At 37.2% G+C, this 24,177-nt stretch overlaps 1 protein-coding gene across 3 annotated transcripts in view; it reads left to right on the top strand.

Moving 5' to 3' along the window:
* Nucleotides 1-24,177, top strand: part of NOL4 (nucleolar protein 4) — a 181,126-nt gene that overhangs the window by 132,866 nt on the left and 24,083 nt on the right. For all 3 annotated transcript variants that reach the window (XM_016195941.2, XM_016195944.2, XM_016195942.2), the window contains one exon: nt 15,895-16,075. In XM_016195941.2, coding sequence (XP_016051427.1) covers nt 15,895-16,075 — 181 coding nt within the window. The remainder of the gene's footprint in view (nt 1-15,894; nt 16,076-24,177) is intronic.

Genomic DNA, 24,177 nt, shown 5'->3' with positions numbered 1-24,177 from the left:
ATTTTCCATACATTTTTCCTGGATAACGTTTTCTCTATCACTAACCTGAGATGGTTGGTTGGGCCCATTAAGCCACATACCTAATCACTTTAGCTAGCATGGGATTGTCCAGCCATACCCTGTTTTCAAAGCAAACTTTCTGGAAAATCTTCCAAGTCATCAAGTGCTTGTTCCTTTGTGTTAACAAATTCAACCCATAACTTACGCTAACTCTAATTTTTACTTTCCATTTTATAAAGAATATGTATATGGCTTTATGCCCATGAGTTACAGCTAATAAGAATTTACCAACAGAACTATTGAAGGCTTAGCATTTAAAGTGTATCTATAAATGCAAAATATATAACTACTGTCTACAATTTTTAAATGGGGGAAAAACCATAAATTATCTTTGAGTTTTAAAGACTTGAAGTAGGTTCAATATTTCTATTCATTTATTTAATTTTTTAATTACATGAGTTTTATCATCAGGAGACTGGTATAGACTCTCTCCTACATAGTATATGTAGTATAGCTAATGCTTACACAAAATGAAATTTTATATCAAAATATGAAGAAATTCAGATCATCTGAAATCAGTGATAAATGTGGAGAGTGAAAATACTGGAATTCAAAAAAAGGAGAATATTATTTGCTCTTTCATGAATAAGATATTCCATCATGATGTTACTGTCAAAGAGACACAGTACTTGATGTAAAGTACTTCCAAACCCTCCACACCACAAAATCTATCCTTTAAAAGGGATCTTTTATTTCTTCCTAAATATTTTGTTTAGTTGTAATATTAAGTATAAGAGGGGAATATTATATAGATTTAAATTTTTTTCTGCTTGAGAGACAAAGCTCTTATAGAATCCAGTGATTATGCATACATACCCTGTACATATCTCCTAATTGAGGCCCTCTGTAATTAGACTTCTAATAAGTGCTTTTTAATGATGAGTAGGAAACTGATTAATAATGAGCTGCTTCTTGAAAAGTACTGTCCATTCATTAGCTGTAAAGTGCTGACCAAGCTTTAAGTGTGTATATTCTGTTCTCAAATCAAACTAAAATTAACATGTTTGTGCATCTCTTTTGTTTCTTTGTTTGCCTTGTTGCTTTTCTCTGAATTTGAAAGCACTGTGGAAAATCTGACAGTGATCTATTAATTATCGGAGGCATTCAGTAAGGCAGGATCTGAAAAGTTGTATGTATGTTAGCATGAAGGCAAACACATTAACAGCCCTAGTTCACGCTCATGCAAGACTGAGGGCTGCCTGGCTGCAAAGACCTTCCCTTAACCCATTTCTGAGCAACCCTCTCAGGAAGAGGAGAGGGCCTGTGTCTCTGTCTTTGTGATATGTCAGGGCCTCCTGTTCTTGCAACCTCAGATATGAAGTAAATGTAGTGAGTGCTTTTGTGTAAAGTCAGTCAAGAGCCCTGTTCATGAAGCCCAGATGAGCAACCCGGGGCTGGCTATAGCTGTGGCCACAGGGTCCATTGTAAAGCTGAATCACACTCATTAGGTCTTTCGGGTATTTCCAGGAATAATTCAGTGTACCCTGCACGATAACACATGACTTGCTTCAGCAAGTCAGAAAAGCACTGCTCCAGTATTTCTGAAAGGAAAGAAAAATAAAAATGAACTGAATCATTCATTGCTCAGTGCACTAAACCCAGGTATATCAAAAGTATATAGTAGTTGTGACAAATGGGTAATAGGCTGCAGAAGTGATGTGTTTGGCCCGGACGTTGCTGTAAAATGTTTGCAGTTGAATGCTTTCCGATGGTGCGTGTGCTCCTGGAGTAACCACGTCCCCACAGCTTCCTGCTGCCCTATAGCTGGATGTCTTCACTCACACAGACCTCGCCTGGCCCCTAGAGGCAGCTGAGTTTGCCTCCTGAAGTGCACCAAGACACTAGCGCAGCCTTTTCTCACCTGAACATACTTGCCAACATTTTTGCTTTAAAAATTAAAGCTTTGCTAATCCCTTGAAAAAATAATTGGGATGAAAAATAAGATAGTCTTTAGATGTCTTACCCATTTCAGTTTATACAAATGCACAGATACTGTCTCCTCTACACATTTCTCTAGTAGAATAAAAAATTACATGAAAGGAACAGGAATAAGCAAGCTTCTTAAAAATTTGACTCCTCTTGTTTCTACATTTTAGCGTGGAAGAATATGTAGTTTTGCCTTGAGAGGGTACTTGCTATATTAGAAACAATACATATATTAGTAAGAATATGTGAAGAGTATATGAATGTATATCAGTCAGAATATATTAATATAAATCACACTCAAGCTGAATTATGAACTTTTTTCTTAACCAACCACTGAATTAAGGTTTAATTCCTGTTTAAAATCCTAACTTTTTGTATGATTTCCATGAGCTACTTTAAACCAGCAGCTTTGCTTGGTACAAAACATGAAAGGGGAAAAATTGAGCAAAAGTATTATTTTACCCTCTTGGTGTGTGTCTATCAGTATTCATATTGAACTGAGTTGCCTTTTATCCCCGGCAAGTTCAGAGGGAAGATAAGCCTCTGGGTCCCCAAATAGGACACATCATTTACGTTTGGTTGTAGCAAAGATATGTTTTGTCTGTAATTGGGGCCAGAGTCTCTAAGCTAGAATTATAAGACATTTATAAGGGGAAGAAAGTAATTAAATAATTAGTCATTTAAAATGAAGGATGCTGGGGTTAAGCATTCTGAAAGCCCTCAGATGGTGAAACACTTTTTTTCTTCTTTAAATATGTCTTTATTGATTTCAGAGAGAGGGGGAGAGAGAGAGAGAAACATCAGTGATGAGAGAGTCATTGACTGGCTGCCTCCAGTAGGCCCCCACTGGGGATCGAGCCCACAACCCGGGCACGTGCCCTGACCAGGAATCCAACCATGATCTCCTGGATCATAGGTTGATGTTCAACCATTGAGCCATGCCAGCCAGGCTGGTGAAACACTTTAAAGCAGTGGATGGAATGAGAGAGCCCGGAGAGGAAAAGGCAGCCTTTAGTAAGCAACCCCCAAAAGGCACACGTCTTAGAAATGCATCTTAGAATGAGGCACTCACTTTTAAATTAGTCTTCTATAGAATGTAAGATGATCTTGTTTTTTGTTTTTTGGTGGTGATGGTGGTGTTAAATACTCTACCCATATAACATTTTGCTCTACAATACTCAAAAGCTTTGCAAAGATGAATATAACCCTATTTAGATGGATTATGCAAGGCCGATAGAACTGTGCCCCTTTGTTAACCCAAATGCACCAGGACAAAAAAAAAAGAAAAAGGTGGAGCATTTTACTGCAACTGTGGGTGAGCCATGACCAGAAACAGTGATCTTACAGCTGCTCCCAGTTTACACACAGGACTGTACCCCTCATTCCCTTGGCGGAGGCCCACCCCCACCGAGAGCAAAGGAGGAAAGTGGTAGTTCATTTGCATAATTTAGGCTCCTGGAAATTAAAAGTATTAATCACCTTGCTAATTTTATATTGAAATGATGAAATGAAAAAAACTGCTTATCAGCAAATCCAGCTTCCTGCACAGTCCCTGGGTTAAAACAAACAGCAAATCCCATCAAAGGGAAGTTTTGAAGTGAAGACAATGACAAATTTATAGAGAAATGTCCTGTGTGTTTCAGTATTTTTTCACGTTCCTTAATTTTATTTTAAAGGCTGTTTTAGAATAAACACAGCCCTTAATAATTGAATTATGTTTGTACTTGAGGCTATAGTTTAGGGCGGTTAGCAAATTTTAAAAGATTAAAAAGCAAGTTTGAATTTTTACTTATAAACATCTGAAGATATACCTGAAAACAGATATATTTAGTACTATGTATGCCAAAAAAATCTTAATGCTTAGCATTATAGTATTTTTTTATTAAGGAAACAGATATGAAAACAGGGTAGCTTTTATTTGAAAACTTCTCAGCCACCTATAAAGGAGTTCTCAACAGTGTCTGACAGAGTAAGCCTGATAAAGATACTTTCCTGATGAACAAACAAATGAATATTACTGTTTTTATTCTTCAGCTAAAAACCTCTAGTTCCTTTAATTTCATTATAGCATTTTGAGATCTTCCAGCAACCCTGTTTCTCTTACGTGGAGCTTCAGTGTGTGAGGGCCCATGGTGTGGCAGCCAGGAAGGTTTGCTCGACTTGCTCAGCACAGCACATTGGAGGAGCCTGCAAACCCTGGAGTCAGAGGTCCTGGGTTTAGATCTGTGTGTTTGCAGGTCTGTGAACTTGGATAAATCACTTTGCAGCCTCTGTGCCTCCTTTTTTTTTTCAATCTATAAATTGAGAGCTTAAGATCATCTAGTCTATTGGGATGTCGCGTGGATTAAGATAATAGTCCATTAGCACAACCCTTGGCATATAGTAAATAGGTAATATTTTAGACTTAAGTGTAAGGCTTTACCTTCAGCCCTGTTAAATTCATCTTATAAAATATCAGCCTGTAATGAAATTGTTCAAATCCTGGTTATACTGATTCTACCAAAATTGATCATGGAGTAGGGTAATATAATCCAGTATTCTAGGGACGATAATACCACTACTCTAAAAATACAGGTAATGCTCAAGGACATTAAGACATTAATGGGTTTACTTGTGTATATTTCTGAGAAGTGAGAGTGGAGAACTTCTAAAAACTACTGACTTCCTGAGTAACAAATGAGCTGTTTATTTCAGGTGGAAAAAAATTATAAACTTTATATCTGATATGTGAAGGAATATGCCAACAGTGATATTTCTCTTACTACATATCCTACACCCACAGTCCGCCTGGTAAAGTAAGTCAGAGCACTTGACGTAACTAAGTTGAAGGAACAGAAGCAGTACTATTAAGGAGAGGAACATTTTAAAAAGCACAGCATTTACTTACGTATACAAGCTTAACTTCCTCTTGTAGTCAGGCTTAAGCAATGTGTTTTAAACTCATCTCTAGACTTTTCATTTTTAGATTATTTTGCATTGTCTGATGCATGTTCCCTTTAAAATTCAATTTCACATTAATGTAAAAGCATTATCACTTAGTGATCCAGGCATAGCCATTTTGATGGCTTTTCTAATTACCTTAATTTGACTATTTCCTAATTAATACACTTGAAAAATCAGAATGGGTGGGTAATTTTTACGCCCAGTTTAAATTAGAATAATCTGTGAGCTTTTATTCTAACGTAGGAATTAAGATCTCAGTTACATGGCTCCTTCAGATACACAGGTCAGCTGGAATTCTGTTCACTGTCAGATTGAACATAATGTTCATCAGAAGTAGCTGTGAAGGAATCCATTCTGTGGAGTGACAGCAGGAAGGGACCCTTCTTCATTCTGCTCCTTGAACCATGCCGGGACACCTGTTTCTAATTTTGAAGCCGTTTGATTACCTCCCAACATCAGTGTTGAAATAGCATCATTAGTGGAGTATCTCTACTTGCTCAAAAAGAAATGAGAAAAGATGATAATAGCCATGACCATTTTTTTTAAAAAACTTTAATTGTATTTTTCAAGTATCTGTTAGCCAGTTCAGCCTGATTGTCCTAAGTCCACAGTGAAAACTCGCAGGGCCACACTTAGAAGTGTCATCGGAGAAATGGACGGATGGAGTTTCTGCACTGCTAGCGGGAGTGGGGCTCTTCGGGCGCCTCTGGAATGAGCATTTGCGGAGGCCCCCCCGGGAGGATGGGACATGGTAGGAAGCTTTGTTTTCATGGAGTTACGTCCCTGGGGTTGTCAAGTCCCATTTCCCTTAAGCCAGCCCTGGAAGAGGTGCCGCTGGGGATTCAGCGGAGCGAGAAGCAAAGCCAGCGTCCAGAGTTTCGGTTCCCTGGTGGAGCCGGGCCCCGCGCAGCATCAGGCGAGCTGCCCGTGGGTCTGTCGTGTGGCGTCCGCGTGGCGTGGCCGTGGGCCTGTGGGTGAGTGCAGGGAGCCGGGCCAGCGTGCCCTGCAGCAGGAGTCCCAGGACAACCAAGAGAGCGCGACAGAGGCCTCCTTTGTCCAGGAGCCGTGTATCTCATCGCTTCCTGAGCTTGCAGTGGCCGCCCCTGCTCTGTTCCCAGGCGTGACTGCCAAGCAGGGACCTTCCCCGCCGCCCCCAGCTTTTAGTGAGCACGCGTCTAAATGGCAGCTTTCTGGCAAAGCTGCTCAAGTGGCATGCCTGCACAATTCGGCCTTCCCTTTGCTCCTTTCCTCTTAGTAATACCCAGGTTATTACAGTGGTATTAGATTTGGGGTAACTGACATCTGGGATAAATAAATAATATCTGAGGGGTCACTTTTAAAGAACTCGGCCTCGGTTTTGTTGACTTATGCTTATATAGCTATTTGAGACAATTTTAACACAAATCGTAGCCTAACCTTGTGCTTTGGGAAAACATATCTATGGAAATTAAAACAAAGTCAGTTTGTTTCTCTTAATTTATCTTTTAAAGCGGCATGCCTTATTTTTATTTGATTTGAATAAAAATGGAACAGTCAAAACAGGGTTAATACCTGTGAGTTTATTTAAACGTTAATCAATAATATACACATACTATGTGGACAACAGAAATTAAATATGTAGCTTTATTATCAGACTAGTCATTAACTACCGGAAACTAATTAAATCCCTTTATAAAGCCCCGTATGTATCACAGATTTGATTACATTGTAGATAAAATAATATACCTGGCGCCGCCCAGCATCATACTCTAGATAACCACTATGTGGGAGTTAGCCTTAAAACGCTGACATCACCGTGTTAATAGAATCTTTATGTAATAGCTAATGGTTAACCGTTCTAAAAAAAAAAAAATCTTATCAAGCTCCACTGTGCTTCTCAAAGTCGACGTTAAAAACATTCTGAATTTTTATTATAACTAATATTCTGATTATATTACAGCTATAATGTTTTATAGGCAAAGATTCTGACATAACTATCATGTTTGGAGGGAATTTACTGGTTGTTAGAGTATAATTGTGTTGTCAGTCTTCAGACTTCCCATCTTCAGTAGGATATTTGGTTCAAGGTCTTCTGATCTATAGCAATCTGAGAACTAAAGAGCTAATGTATATACAATTGAATTCTTTGTTCCATCGTAGGTTATCTTTTTCTCTCTGTTTGCTTTTCTTGCATATTTTCATAAAGATAATTGTATACCGGAGAAGAGATAACAAGAATTTCAGAGAGGTCCTACTTCTTTTGTTTGAGGGTGTCTAGGGGATAGATTAGAGATTTGGGGGGAAAAAATATTTTGTTAATTTGAAATTTAGGTTAGTAAGAATGTGAAAAAAGGAAAATACCACCTTTTTTTCCCTTCCTTTGATGAAAAGCCATTTCTAACCCTGCTTTATCCAGATAATAATTTTTCATTTCACACAAAAAGTAAAAAAAAAAAAGATTTAAAAACTTTTAAGAAAAATGTAACTTGTTATTTAATTAATATTACATAAATGTGTTGAAATTCTGGAAATAAGATTAAAAATTAAATGGCAAATTATCATTGTAGGATATGCGTACAGTCATTACGGGAAACCTGCTGTATGGCATACTGGTGCACATGCAGGGCAGTGCAGGTGGCTGAGAATATTACAGTGGCCGGCTTTTATTTCAGCCTCAGTTATGATCAGAGGGCAGTGCGCAAGGCTGTCTCAGATTCCGAAGGCTTCGATGTGGGGAGCTTTGGGCTTTACTCTCCAGGGGAAAAGTAAAGAAAAAGAAACCTCTTAAGATTTTTAAAGAGAAATAAGCACGATAAGTGATTTTAGAAGATCCACTTGAGAGGATGTGGACGGTAGGAGGGAGTAAAGCCTGTCAGGAGGTTTCCACAGCAGCCCAGAGAGGAGGGAGCCCCGAGCCATGTGCCAGCCGGGAGAGGGCCCCCGCCGCGGGCCGGCCGGGTGGTTTCCAAGGAGCTGGAGGGCTCGGGGGTCATCTGATTGACGGGAGCCAGTAAAAACAAAACAAAACAACATCTTGGCATGATGTGTTAACTAGAGCAAGAAACATTGGTGATAGAACAGGTGCTTTATTTTTTAATTAGAAATTTTTGTGATGGAGGTATCTGGAAGAAAGAAAATCAATTTAATTTCAAAATGTTAAAACTGACATAACTGAGTAATAGGAAATTCAGGCATGAGCCTCAGAGGGAAGGCTGAGAGGCAAAGGAAGAATTTGAGAGTAACAGTTACATTGTTAATATCTGAAACCACACCTGCCATAGAATCACCAGACAGAGCACACTGCCACTTTCTTACCAAAAGAGAGAATATTGTATTAACGGGGATTTAAAAAATAACTTGAGAAAGTTTGTTTTAAATTGGTACAAACCAATGGCAAATAAAGGGATGGTTTCAAAGGTATTTGAGTTTTTCTAAATGTAGATTTTTTTTAAATGAAAAATAAAAACTCAAACAAAAATATATGATTAGAATAGGATAGGTCTTATTCTTAAAATACAGGGCAGGGCAAACATAGGTTTACAGTTGTGAGTATGGGAAACACATAGTTTATTCTTATTATTATAAATTATTGTATTTTCCATATGAACATCTGTAAACCTATTTTCACCCTGTATATTAAAGTTTAATGTTAAAGACACCAATTTAGTATTGCTTTATTAAAACTGAAGTATTGTATTAAAACTGAAAGAATTTATTGGGGTGACACTGGTTAAGAAAATTATACAGGTTTCAGGCACACAATTCCAAAATACATCATCTATACACTATATTGTGTGTTCACCCCAAGTCAAGTCTCCATCCATCACCATTTAGCCCCCCTTACCCTCTCCTACCTCCCCCAACCCCTCCCCCCAGCAATCACCACACTGTTGTTCATGTCCATGACATTTTCCTATTTCTTCTTTTTTTCTCAATCTCTCCAAACCACAATTAACAATAAATTGAAGGTTAATGAAAATGAAAAAAGGAAGCATGCACATTTACTGTGAATATTCTCAGATCATATTCTAGTAATTTAAGACCTAAGATAAGTAAGCTTCTGAGAAATTCTCTGGTTATCATCAGAATTTTAGTGTCTCTAAGTTTCCACAGTGATGATCAGTTTTAAGGAGGGATGTTTAACGTCAGTATTAAAAGCACAGTGTTTTTGTTCCCAAATAAATGAGTAAAACAAAGATTTTTCTGAGGTGAAAAATACTATGATGTGCATATAAAATTAATTTCCAAAAGTTTTATATCTGTAATCAGATTTTAGAACCCCAAAGGAACATTACTTTTTTGTTGTTTTTTTAACTCTCACCTGAGGATATTTTTCCATTGCTCTTCAGAGAGAGTAGGAGAGAAGGAGGGAGGCAGAGAGAGAGAGAGAAACATCGATGTGAGAGACACACACCCATTGGCTGCCTCCCACACACCCCGACCTGGGCTGAGGATTGAGCCTGTAAAAGGTACTTGTGCCCTTGGCCGGAACATTACCTTTAAATTTTCATTTTGGTTATATCAACAAAGGAACTCAAAATTGAGTGTTAGAGACCTATAGAAAAAGACACTTATTTTTTAAATTTTATTTTTTTGGTCAATAACTAAATGGCAAAGTGTTACATATTTTAAAGTTGCAATTTAAAGATGCTAAATTTCTACTTCTAGTTTTTAATAAAGCTTTATGGCCATCGGGAAGAATTTAGGTAGATAACTTTGCAGTGTTCTTGGTTACTTCTTGCCAGCCACGTATTCATGCATATTTGGGTTGGGAACCCTATTTATTTTTGTATTTTTCTTTAAGGCAACAGTTCTCTAAGCTTTATTGTTTATAAAAGCATTTGAGTATGTATGTGTGTAAATATTGCTACAAGGAGAGTTGGTCAACAGAATAACCTGTTCTTTGAAGACTTTGATAAAACTCTGGATCATAGCTATGCTGCTGTGATTTTGTGTTCTCGAGTCAGAAACAAACTCAATCTAGCTTCTCTGTTATTTCAAATCTTATCATAGTCAAAAAATGCTTTCTATATCATCTGTCTTAGTGGGCTTGAGAGCATCTTTGCAAAGACCCATCTTGCGTTGGCATTTCAATCATTTGTATAGCCAACAAGTGGAGGAGACTGTATGGAATATTCCTGACTATGTGAAAGAAACTATTTCCTGAGGGTTATTATATATCTGTGTGTGTGTGTGTGTGTGTGTGTGTGTGTGTGTGTGTTTGATGGCATCATAAGTTACTTCTCATTATCCCAGGTAATAAGCACATTTACTTTGAGTGCAGGCAATTTTTTTCCTAGCAGTAAAGCAGCCTAAATGGGATCTCTGGTTCTCTCAGATCTTTTATGAATTTCCCTGGAAACGCTTAGCAATGTAGTACTTAGTTCTGGAACAATTACTATCAATGGAAGAAAAGAAGCTTTTAAAAGGTAGAGATGTTCTCCAGCAGTTTATATGTGAAATATATTGCACCCTCTCACCCCATCTATACTAACAGAACAAAGGAGAAATTCAGAGCACTAACAAGTAAAAATGCTTCTATTATATAGATGACAAAGAACATGTAAAAGCAGGGGAAATCCGGTAACAATCTTATAGAAAGTTCAGCAAACTGATGCCAGAATTGTCCATGTGTTTACCATTTTGCATTGATAGCTTATTTGAGGCCTATGCATGTTTCTTTACCTTAAAAAAGTGGGTCAGTAGTGCCCTGATCACCTCAATGATGAACTAAAAATGTAATTTGATATTGATGTAACAATGCCTTGCAAACTGCAATTGCTATAACAATGTAAGGTAAAAGGCAAACAGGAGAAAGGTATCTGGATTATTGAATCTAGCAGTAAGTTTTATTGTTTTGATTATCTTTATAGACAGAAAAGTTAATGAAAATATATAGCATATGTAATAGATGGTAGAGGATGGTAGAGGCCTTAAGAGATACAGTAAAAGCAATCTAACATTTTCCATGCCAATTATTTTTGGAGACCTACTTTCAGAAAGTTGGGTGGAATCAAGCAAATCTCATTTTTAAACAAACAAAGAAAAACATGTACATCTAAGGTACTTGAGTAAAGGATTCCTCAGGCAGCTGCAGTGAGTTAGGAATACCTGTGTGACCCAAGTAGCAGATCGGGTTCGGGAAACTTGTTCTTCTCTGTCCAGTTTCTGTGGAGAGAGCACAAAGGAATACAGACCAGTCTTCTCAAATTGTGTGTTAATGGGCGGGTCATGCGTAGACAATGTTTACTCTTCCAAACCATTCCCATTCTTGCCCACACCTATAAGTAATCACCCATCCTATTATAAGCCCATTTAAAAATATGAAATACGTAATAATATACATTGAGGATATATTTAATTTTTTTAATTAAGGTAAATTGGTTTATAGAGCTATATGAGCTCCATGCATGTGACATTATAAGTCAACAGCTGCATGTACTACATCACGCTCACCACCAAAAGTCTAGCTTCCATCTGTCACCATACAATTGAGCACCTTTACTAGTTTTGCCCTCCCTCCACTCCCGACCCCTCTGGTAACCACAAATCTGTTGTGTGCCCCTATAAGTCTGTTTTTGTTTTGTCTTTTCTTTTTGACTTTATATTGCACATATGAGTGAGTGAAGTCATAGCTATTTGTCTTTTTCCATCTGTCTTATTTCACTTAGCATAATACCCTCTTGATCCAAGAAATGAAAACAACCTGTGTCCATCAATGGATGAATGATAAAGAAGATGTGGTGTGTATGTGTACACACACATACACACCACATCTTTATCATTCATCCATTGATGGACATAAATGTGTACACACGGATACACACACACACTGGAATACTACCCAGCCATAAAAAATGTGAAATCCTACTATTTGCAACAACATGGATGGACCTTGAAGGATGTATTTGCTGATAAGACCGGAGCCTAATTATAGAGGTCACCATAAGTGTGTATTTAATCTATTGTATTTTTTAATCAATGAAATCTGAATCAAAATAATCTGTATTATCTTGTGCACTGCTGGTGGTCATTCAGTCATTGATGCATCTTATTTTTATGGAATTTTTAGAAGAAAATTTGAAATATGTTTCATAAAAGCTGGAATAGGAATTTTTCTGTTTGATGAGTAAAATTGCATTGCTTAGACAGGCAGTACTGTAACATGTTAATATTATCCTCTTGAAAATAATTTGCGTAGCAACCCAGGGGCAAGCTGTCATTTTGAGACTTTGGGAACTAATGATTACTAAAAGTTGCTTATCAAGATAAATTGTGACTCCAGGAAATACTTATTTTTTATGTCATTAAAATCTACGCATCTTTGAAACCAATATTAGTGATCATTCAAGAGAAAAGCATCAATTAACTTTACGCTTTTGCTCAAAAGACAATGCAGACTAGATTTTATTGGCATATATTGGACTGCCAGGAACCTTAACAAAACAAATCTTTGTTTAAATACAAATGACTCAACAAGGCCTGTTTTGATTATTAATGGAATCAATTATATGCCTGCTCAGTGCAGTTGCTGTGGTTTGGAATAACAGTTAATAATGAAAGATTGAGGTAGATTTTAAGTATAGTATGTTTGTGTTTAACAATACAAATTAATTCTATTATACAAAAAAATCAACAAGAAAATATTGTGGAGATAATGCTTTCCCACTTTTTTCTCATCATTAAGAAGTTCCTCTCTTTTGAGTGTATTTTATTGTCATTATCTTATCACAGAAAATTAGACTGGCATGTTTCAGAAGAGCCACCAATTTCCCCAAACTAGAAACTCAAATTCTATCATGCTGCCCAAGTTGTTTTCAATCCAGAAACTGAGAAGTTACACCAGTGGTGGAATTGTTTGAGGACAGCCCCTTCCAAGGGCCTCAGAATTGCTTTGAAGTAGAGCATATTCTTCTTTCTTTGCATGTCAATGACTACATGTCTTTACAGAAAGAATACTTCAGAACCCGTGGTTTTCATGATTCTTTATAGTCATTTTATGAGCTAGAGCCCCACAGAGCCTCTGGTCTGGGTAATGAGGAAGGATGCAGTGTGAAAGCACCTGTATGCCCTCGCCCCATAACCTCAGGAAGACTCTGAGATATTTCCTCCAGAAGCCTTACAGTTTCATGGAGAATAGTTTAAAATCTACTTTATAGAAAATAGAAGTTGTATGCATGAAATAATTCATGTAGACATCAGATTCATCTATCAATCTTTTGATAAGCTTGTTTAATAAACTTAAATTGAATAATTATATGTCTGTATTTTAATATGGGGGAATATATATTAAATATTAATATATATGATATATATTATAGTATGGGTAAATATATTATAAATATTATAGATACAGTATATGATAATCTCTGTTCCCAGACAAGGAGGAGATTTGTACTCATAGATGTGAGGCCATTGTATTGTACCTTCATAAAAGACTTTTGGATGCTGCATGAGGTGTAGCCAGCATTGGCTGGATCACTTTCCATTCACCCCGTCATTGTAACATGCCATTTAAAAGACAGTTGGTTGCAGATTCTAAGATTCTAATAGTTGCTATATCATGGATATTGCTTTGTAATGGATTCTTGTTCATAGTAGCACTGAAATTAATATGATTATTTACCCCACATCTACCTTACTATGGCACATACTTCCAGCAACAAAAGGTTCCTGGAAATATCATTTTTAATATCTTAGGTTATTTAAATTTCTTTACTATTTGTAATATAAAATTTTATCATAGTACCAAGAAAACCCACATATACTGTTATGTCTTTAGAAAAAGTCCTTATTAGCAGTGCCCAGTATTTCCTTTTATAGAGAACCACAGTAGAAAACTCACTGACTTTGGGTACTTTCTATTAGCAAAGAGGAGCTTTCAGAATGTAAAAAATAAAAAAATCTAGAACTTGGCGGACTTCCCAGTCAGTGATACCACCAACATTTGATTTCATCTGGGTCCCTTCTTTAGTGCAGTTTCTCCCAAGAAAAGTGATATTCTAAAGTAATTTACCCTCCCAGTGATTTCTAAGTTTTAAATGGCAAAGGGAATTAAAATCAGGTCTCTTAGTTCATACTCCATTTTAGGTCAGTTCATGTTTAATTTTACGAGGCAATGCTGGGAAAATACATTTTCTGTTTTCAGCTCAATCTACATTGAGTAATTTTGCTGTTGACTGTATAACCTTGCCTACCCACACATAAAGAGATGGAAGGTTCGTAGGCCACGTGCCCGAGGCCTGTAGCTGAGCGTGATGGTCAGAGCTGAACACACCAGGTAGAGCCGAAAAGGTCAGAACAAGAGCAAAACCATAGCGGCGTGGTTCTGACAGCCACGGAGATGCTTTCACTGCAGGAAAGATTAGGGTATTAATTTTTTTTCTTTTTCAATCCTCAACAGAGGACATGCTGAGAGAGAGAGCAGAGAGAGAAAGATCAATGTGAGAGAGAAACATCAATAGGTTGCCTTCCATACACACCCCAACTGGGGCTCAAACCTGCAACCGAGGCATTGCCATGACCAGGAATCGAACCAGCAAACTTCCAGTGCACAGGATGCCCGTCACTCAACTGAGCCACTCCGGCTAGGCTAGAATATTTCTTAATATAACAATACTGCTGGGTCCATAGAGCAAACGTATTTCATGTTTCCTCTTTTTCTAGCTGTTGGTACCACAACTAGAAAAAATGTATTTGAAAGTCACTTGTTTCCCTAAACATGCACTCAAAATTTAAGAGCTGAAAAATACTTCTGGTTGACAAAAACACTCCTAAGAATTCGTGAGAAATCTGTTTATAATTCCTTCTCATTAAAAATAGGAAAGAAGAAAAGATGAAGAATGCAGTTGGCAACTGAAGTCATACATGTTGAATAAATTTTAGACTTTATAAACTGACAGCTGAAATCATTCAATTTGTTTTACTATTGAAAATATATGCAATTTTATGCAAACTTCAGTGTCCTTACAACTTGACATTGGTTAGAAGCTTTAAAGCACAGTTTGTAGACCCTAGTGAGTGGGTTTATTTAAGTTTTTGTCAGGCTATTGTGATGTGTGTAACGGGCCTAGTCAGTAAAGAATAAGTTTTGCTATAATCATAAAATAGAGAGAGGCAGGCAGGAATGGAGGGAAGAAGGGGAGATAGAAACTGGGAGAGGGACAAATTAGGGGAAAGAGTGAGCACATGAGCAAGAGCTGGCTGCAAAAAAAAAGATTTTAAGAAAGCCAACTTTTGCAAATATTTTCTTGCAAATTATAATTTATCTTCATGTAATATTTTAAGCCTAGCTATTTATTTTGAAAATTTTTTAACGTAACATTCACCCAACAATTTCCAAGTGTACAGTGCAATATCGTCAACCACGGGCAAGTTGTTGTCTAACAGACTCCCCAGAACTACCCCCATCTTGCATGACTTAAACTCTATACCCAGCGAGCAACTCCCCACCTCCCCAACCCCGTCTCCTTGCAACTACCTTTCTACTTTCCGTTTCTATGAGTTTGACTACTTGGGATACCTCACACAAGTGGAATTATGCAATGTTCTTTTTTTTTGTGATTGTCTTATTTCACTTTGCATTATGTCCTCAAGGTTCATCATCCATGTTGTAGAATATGGCAAGGTTTCCCTCTTTCCTTAAGGTTGGATAATATCCCGTCGTATTTACATGCCATATTTTTATTCATCTGTCAATGGACATTTAACTTGCTTCCACCTCTTGGCTATTGTGAACAACTCTTCATATAACTTTAAATTCAGCTGGAAAATGTAAATTGTTCCATCTCCAATGTGTCTCATATTGTTGCTTTGCTTTTTTTAGTTTTTAGCAAAGTCACTGAAAATGTGCATATGTGCTGACTTAATATTGACCAGTGTGTATTTTTTCTTGTTCAGTGAAGACATGTAGCTAATGATAAGATAGCCCCGTTTAAGGTGAGACAGCACAAGGGGCTGACAACTAATGGGACGTTGTCGTTGCAGGACAAGCCCGCTCCAGCTGACAAACAGTGTAAGCCAGAGGCGGCGCAGGCCACTTACTCGGCCGCAGCGGTCTCAGGCTCACCGGAGGTGTTGTACATCAACGGCAACGGGACCTACAGTTACCACAGTTACAGAGGGCTCGGAGGGGGCCTGCTGAACCTGAACGATGCTTCCAGCAGTGGTGAGTCTGTATCATATAGTGTGTGTTTTGTGTGTCCATTTGGGGGCAGTCAATTCTCTAAACCCGAGAGAAGAAAATGAATATACTGTCACAAGCAACAGGCAGCGCCAGTCTGCTAGGAACAAGACTGTTCGGTGCATAAGATCCACCTCCCTACAAGGACATCTCTCTGTTCTGTTGCCATTTCTAGAAGCAGCCGCGCTCTGATGCAACCGAATGACTGCTGTTTCATACTAAAAAAATTCTCAACTGGAGAAATAGCCCTTTTGTTTAAACCAAATAGTTTAGTTATCCATTCTTCCCCCAAAGCTGTAATGTACCACTCTTCAAGAAAATGACACATTTTCTTAATGTTTGAAGTTTTTACTTTGGAAAATTTGAGGCCCAGGGACTTTACTGACTTGATGAAATGTATAAACACTGCCCTTGTGCCTAAGAACACCCACACTGAAGCCACGCAGAGGAACAACCCATGGCTCTCCAGCCAATAGCTTGTCAATGACTATGGCAAACCAGCGAGCAATGTGAATGGTGTACGGAGCTAGCTCACACTGGCTCGTGCTTGGTAAATTTTTAGGAATTTGTGCTTATATGCCAGAATGAATTCCGAAAGTGTAATACAAAGCCACACATATATTAGGAATAAAATACATGGGTGAATTTCTTATAACTGGGTTTTAGGAAAAGCTTTCCTAAACTATACTTAAAATCCAGGAAAAATGAGTTTCATTACACACACACACAAAACTTTTGTATGACAAAACACATCCTACGCAAAGCAAAAAAATAAATAAAATGTAAAAATTATTAGCTACTACACAGGATTAACAGGCCAAGACCTGAGAGTCTTCTAAAATAATGAAATACCCAAAATAATACATTAAAAAATAAGGCTAGAAATGTGAATGCACAATTCCCAGAGAGAGCAATGTAAATGTCCCTTACATACAGTTAATGTCACTCAAACCCACTGGTGCCTCGTAAGAGAAATGCAGCTTCTGTCAGATTAGCAAAAATCCAAATGTTTGCACAGTATCCTTTTGAAAGGCTGTAGAAGATATGAGTACTCATGTATTGCTTGTAGAAATACAAAAAGTCGGAGTGGAATTTGATAATATCTAGCAAAATTACATATGCATTTACCATTTGACCAAGCAGTCTCTTTAGGAATCTCCTGTTAGGAATTTATCTCAAAGACACACTGGCAAAAATACAAAAAGACATGTACAAGGCTATTCATTGCAGTGTTTTTTATAAATGCAAAAAAAAGGTTACCAATTAAAATGTCCAGCAATAGATGGCTACTTGATTCAGTTATAGTGCATACAAACAGGAGAGTGACAAGCAGCTATAAAAAGTAATGAAAAATATCTTTATATAGTCCAGGTGATGAAAATGCATATTTAAAGTACTTATAATATGCTAATATTCATTAAGGATTTATATAATTTCTTTCAAAGGTTGACATAGATGCAGGGATGGGAGAGAATGATGTGGAGAAAGGAATACAAGCCAAAATCCTCTGCTTAGATAGCACTTGGTTTTTTATACTTTGTTTTGTAAATTTAACTTTGGAACAATTTACATAATTAGGAAAGAAGTTGATTTTAAGAATCCCTAATATTGAAAGAAAAACAATGCAAATGAACTTCATGTGTTTAATGAGTGGTTGGCCATAGCCCCAGAGAGAGGAAGGACCTTCTCCAAATGATCTCAAAAATCATACTCCAGAGCCTGTGAGCATATGATAAAACCTTAAATTATTTTCAGTAATCATATTATTATGTTGGGACTGTTGTCTGTGTATTGTAGTTTAAAGCAAGTTTATAATTATGTTGATATCAGTGAAAGTTGGGATTTTCAGCGGGGGCCAAATAGATACAGGTGTAAAATCATTGAATTTAAGCAAAAACTCCAGAGTCTTGTATTTGTATTGGTAGTAACAGTGAGAACTGATATTTCTTCTTCTTCCACTGAAAATGCCTGAAAACAAAGTAATTTTAATTCTATAAGTTGAATTAGGCTTAGTGGACTTTTAATATATTTGAGAGGAAACTGCATTATAGTGTCAATACCTTTACAATATTGGAAATCTGCTCTGTGTGTGCCAGAGCGATCCTGCTGGAAGGCTGGGGCTCTTCGGTTTGCCTTAAAATGAAAGGTCCTCTAAGGACAGGGTCTCTGAGCTTTAGTCTCTATCAGGTGCCTTCCAGCTTAAAAAAAAAAGTGGAGCGTCAAGTGGAAGGGAAAAAAATGAAGGAGCTTATTTTGGAAAGAAATTTAGTTTCAAGTGTATATTCAGTTTTTCAAAAGCTAGTGAGCCTTCTCAGCTCCTTTCAAGTCTTATTTTTATTTGGACGGCACATCAGCAGGGAAGAGCAAATCTAAGCTCAGAAAAGGAAAACATAAGCAGAAGCTAAGCATTCTTTTAGCCTAATAAAGCTGGAAACTCTAATATTTTTAAAAAATATATTACATAAGAAGTAAGAACTAGTATAGTTCAGAACGTAACCACCAAATCAAGAAAAGGGAGGGGTGGTAGTAGATAGAATGTATTCACAAAAGATTTTATTGACACAAAAATTTTTGTCACCTAGATTTAAAAAAATTATTCGTCTATTAATTTCTTTAGCATAAACTAATAACTACTACTTATTCAGTCCTTCAGTGTAATCTCTTTTTAATCCTTACACAGTCTTATGAGCTATGTCGTGCAATTTGGAGGAAATTTTTATAAAATTGAAGTTACCCCCACTTTAAAAAATAATGCCTAGGCAATAGTTCTTTTTTCTAAGATGACTGAAACCTATATTATGAGGCTCAGAGAGGTTGAGTGACTTGCCCAAAGCCCCTCCTTTTTATTAAGGATCCAGGATTTGAACACAGGCAATGACATCAGAGTCCACATTGTAAACTACTGAGCTAATAATCTGATAATGGATGCAGGTACTGAAGTAAGTGATCATCCCTGGTAAGCACTAACATACTGTCTCCAAAAATTCTCCTAGCCTGAACATTTCATATAAATGAATGGATCACACAATATGTTAGCTTTTATGTCTGGCTTCTTTCACTTAGCATGATATTTTCAAGGCTCATCTATGTAATAGCATGTATCAATACTTCATTCGTTTTTATTGCCAAATAATGTTCTATTTTTTACAAGTGTGTGCATGTGTCATATATGTATATACATATATAATACATACACATATATACACACACACACATATATGCAATGTTTTGTGTATATACTTAGAAGTGGAATTGTTGGTTCATACATGTGGTAACTCTGAGTTTAACATTTTGAGGAAAAGCAGACTGATCATATGTCTTAAGTTTATTTCACTCTTGAAATTTCTCTCAACTCTGTCTCATAGTATTTATAGTACAAGCTTTACACTTTTTAAAATTAATTTTATTGCTAAATATTTTCCTTTGTGATGCTATTGCAGGTGGAATGCTTTCCTAAAAACATTATTTTACATCTTTTTTTTTTTTTTGAAGAGTTTTTGAGGTATTGACATACTTTAAAAGTTTCATTGAATTCAGGAGTGACTATATCTGTGCCTGGGCTTTTCTGGGAGATCTCTTGATTACTCACTCAACCTCTTTACTTGTTATAAAATTTACTTATTTTGTCTGTTTCGTCTTAACTTGGGTGGTTTGTGTTTCCAGGAATATGTCCACTTCAACTGAATTATCTAATTTACTGACACAGTTGTTCATAGTATTCCTTCGTAGTCCTTTTTATTTTTGGAAGGTCAGTAGTGATGCCCCTCTGCGATTTCTAAATCTAGTCATTTAGTGTTTTCCCTTTGCTTCTTGGTGATATACTAGCCAACGTTTTGTCAGATGTCTCCATCTTTTCAAAAAGCAGCTTCTGATTTCAGTGATTTCCTCCGCTGTTTCCCATTCTCTCTCATTGATTCCTAGCCCCATATTTATTCTTTCCTTCCTGTTGCTTACATTAAGTTTAGCTTGCTCTTATCTCCTAGTGTTTTAAGATGAAAAGTTGTTTGTTCGTAGTCTTCTCTTCTCATCACATATAGGCATTTACAGCCATAAACTCCCTTTTAAGCTCTGCTGTGTCTGCATCCCATAAGTTTGAGTATGTTGTGGTTTTGTTTTCATTCACCTCCATGTATTTTCTAATTTCCTCTGTCGCTTCTTTGACCCAATGGTTATTTAGAAGAACGGTGTTTAATTGCCACATACTTGTGAACTCTCCAAATTTCTTTCCGTTAATGATTTCTAGTTTTATTCCATTGTGGCCAGACAACATACTTTATACAATTTCAATCCTTTCAGGTTTATTGGAGCTTGTTTTGTGATCCGGATCACGGTCTACCCTGGGGAATATTTCATGTGCACCTGAGAATAATGTGCGTTCTGCTGGTGGTGGCAGGGTGTCTTGTAAATGTACATTGGGCCTAGTTGGTTTATAGGGTTAAGTCTCCTATATTCTTGTTGACTGTCTGCCTCGTTTTTATAGCCATTATTGAAAGAGGGATATTGAAGTCTTCAAGTACTATTGTTGAATTGTTTACTTTTGCTTTCAATTCTGTTAGGTGCATCTATTGTTTGTTTATTTGGTATATCTTCTTAATGGGTTCACTCTTTTATCACCCTGAAATGTCCTGCTTTATCACTAGGAAAGTCTGTGTTGCCTAATATTAGTTATTTCTGTAATATCAGGAAAAGCAATGGTAATTTGGATTATTGGGTGGCACTGAAAATCAAGATAAGTGGGCAAAGCTTTGGACGTGGTAGTTACATGTAGAAGAGTATAGAACAAATTGAGTATTGCTTATCTCTACTCAGATACAACCAAAATCATTTATCTTTGATCCATAAATGGCTAAGCAATTTCGGGAACCCAATGCCAAATGCAAATGTGGGCCCTCTAATGTAAAAATTAAGTATTTCAAGATGGTGATCACAGAGCATTAAACAAAGCATAGGGCTCTTCTGAGCACTGGGTCCCATGGGTCGTCTACACATGTTTAATGCTGCACTCTTTTTATTTAGCAATGTGGAGAAAGCATTGTGTTTTCAAAAAAAGGGTAGAGAGCTACTTGTGGTAAAAATAAAAATATGTATATATAGAGAGAAATAATATATACAAAGAACGAAAAGAATGAAAACAGAACGAGAATATTTTGGGGGAGTTTTTTGAGAAGAGAGGAGAGAACTTTGGTGCAACTGCCAATCCTGAGTAAAAATTGAGAGGGAATATAAAGGACAATTTTTGCTGTGAAATATTAATGAGCAAGGCTCCAAAAGTTTTTCTTGTCCTTCAACCCATTCCCCACAGAGAAGCCAAAGTAATCTTTAAGAGAAGGAAAATGTGATTACATCACTTTATTATCTAAAACCCTTCTATGGGCTCTAATTCTCAGGAAAATGACATTATCCAGCCCTTCATGCCCCAGTGTTCCCCCCACCTGAACTTTTATTTGACCTGTTTTCCTACCCCTAAAACCCTAATTTATTGCTTATCTCTTAAATCCTGAACTGCAAGTCTAGATCAAGTATAGTCATAGCTCTCATAGTATCCTAAAGTTATCACTGGAAGCTTGTACCCCAGTGCATGCACGTGCGCACAGGTAACCCCACTATATTGGTATTCATTCCTCAATTACATTGTTCAGTAGTACTCAAAAGCCACATAAGACATCTGGTACAGATTCCCGGTATGTAGCCGTGTAAGTGGTTAGAAATCAGGTTTTATAAATTTACAGTTGGTATTATGGTGAGGTTCTCTTAGTAAGTCTTCCCCCCAAAAAACCCCTCACTATCATAGAGTCTAAAGGGATTTGAGAAGTAATATAATGACAACCTCTTTATTTTTTTAAAGGCTATGAAGAAATAGGCCAGGAAAGCTAGGTGATTTGATCAAGGTCACATAGGTTGACTTTTTGAGTGTTCAAGCTATTACATCTTTTGGCCTTTGTATGATGAGATAAAGATCTTTTAAGGATGCAGCGAAGACCAACTTTGCACAGTTCAGGCTGGCTGCGTCCTGCTGAGAACCAGGAGCAACAGAATGGGCAGCCTGGCATGCAGCAAATCCAAAACCACGGGGCCTTCTTTGAGCAATGGCTTTGGGCTGTGTCACTGAGTTAAAACAACAACAACAAAACAAAAACAAAACAAAACCCTAGTCTTGGCAAATAACAGCTTTTTTGACTTAAACCAAAGAGAATTTCTTTAATTCATATTTGAGAAAGGGCTCTAGCTGTAGTGATGGTGGCAAGGGAAACGGTTAAATCCATGTTGTGGAGGAACTCTAAATATGTTTTCTTCTTAAAAAACAACTCATACTACCTGTAGCACTGGTATTGGCTATCACTATTTTGATTTATTTTTTGCTCGTTTTAACAGAAAGGCAGCTACATTGATCAGGCCCATGATTTCCTTTACCTGGGGACCTCTTCATAAATTCTGGGAACCCCAAACATTCTGACTGTTTAAAATGTTATCTTTAGCTTATTTTTTTCATTTTTAAGACATCGGAACAATTATCCCCTGTAACAGATTTGGAGCTGTGGAGGAAAAAACTACATACATATACATAAATCTTGAGAGCTAAAAAGGACATAGGAGAAGATTAGCATTATATGAGATGCCAGCATCGTATCTGATGGCTTACAACTCCAGTTAATCTAAGTTTAAGAATTCTTGATTTTAAAATTTGTAGAGATGTTCTAAAAATGTAGAAGGGAACAATTTTTAGCAGTTATATTTATTTTTTTCCCCATCACCACTTATCCCTCCTATCCTCTGTTCTACCTCCACCTACCCCCCCCACCCCCCGCAGTCACCACAATGTTGTCCATGTTGATGAGTTATTTCTCTTTTTTTCCGGGAGCAACAAATATTAAGACCAAGTTGAATTAGTTACACATATGACAACTTATAAAGCAGATGAAAACAATCAGAATTCAAACCATTAACAGAAAAACTGGGAAGTATTAGGTAAATTGGCAGCATAAATAGTAGGACAAAGATTGAAGGAGATACAGTGTTTGCAGAACCTTTTAAACCAAGGTAATAGGACCATCCACCCTGCAGATGGTCCATGTTCAAGGAGAATGCAAAGGCAGAAGAATGAAAAAGGAAACTTCATGTTCAAATCACTGTAGCAGGTACTTTATTAGTCTCTTCGGGCTGCTATAATAAAAATTCCAGAGACTGGGTGGCTTAAACAACAGGCATTTACTTCTCCCAGTCCTGGAGGCTGGAAGTACAAGCTCACGGTGCCTGCGTATTTGGTGTCTGGATAGAGCCCGCTTCCTGGTTTGCAGATGGGCATCATTTCGCTGTGTGCCCCCATAGCGGGAGGAGTGAGGGAGCTCTCTGGGGTCTCTCTTACTAAGGCACTGATCTCATTCAAGAGGGCTCCACCCTCATGACCGAATCTCCTCCCAAATGCCCCACCTCCAAACACCATCACATTGGAGATTAGCTTCCTATAGGTGAATTTTGAGGGGAATGCAAACAGTTTATAGCAGGTACAAAGTTGAGGAAGGCAGAATCACTGACTTCAAGAGACTTACAAATCAATTAGAGATTTAAAAAAAAAAAAAAAAAGTGTCCTCTTATCTAAATACCAAAATCCTTTAGGACTCTGATTACATAGTTCTTCCTCTGTGAAACTTGACTCAACCTGGCTACTCTCCCACCCTTTGGAAGATTAATCACTCTCCTGCATGTGCACTTAACTCACTGAATTGTGACATGTTTTCAAATATTTTTCCCTGTGCAGCTCTTGAAAGTAGAAAGTCTGTCTTGTTCACTATGAAGTACCCTGAATAAGGCCAGATATATAAGTGCTCAACCTTAGTGGCTTAATGAATGAATGCATTTTAAAAAATAGAACACTTGGTGCCAAAAATCAAAAAGGTACAAAGAGAATTATTTATGTGTATTGGATGGCAGGGTGACCGGTTTTTCTTTGATAGAGCAAAGGAATCAGAGGAAAGAAGAAAGATTAAACTGAATATACAGATTCTGTGGATGAAAGAGGAAGGCTCCAAAATGTTGTATAAACTCATTTAATTTTGAATATAGTATCAATAGGAAAAGCTTGCCCATGA

The sequence above is a fragment of the Miniopterus natalensis genome, chromosome 7, assembly GCF_054644295.1.
Source record: "Miniopterus natalensis isolate mMinNat1 chromosome 7, mMinNat1.hap1, whole genome shotgun sequence".
Taxonomy (NCBI): Eukaryota; Metazoa; Chordata; class Mammalia; order Chiroptera; family Miniopteridae; genus Miniopterus; species Miniopterus natalensis.
The sequence above is the reverse complement of the archived record's forward strand: the minus strand, read 5'-3'. Positions and strand labels throughout refer to the sequence as shown.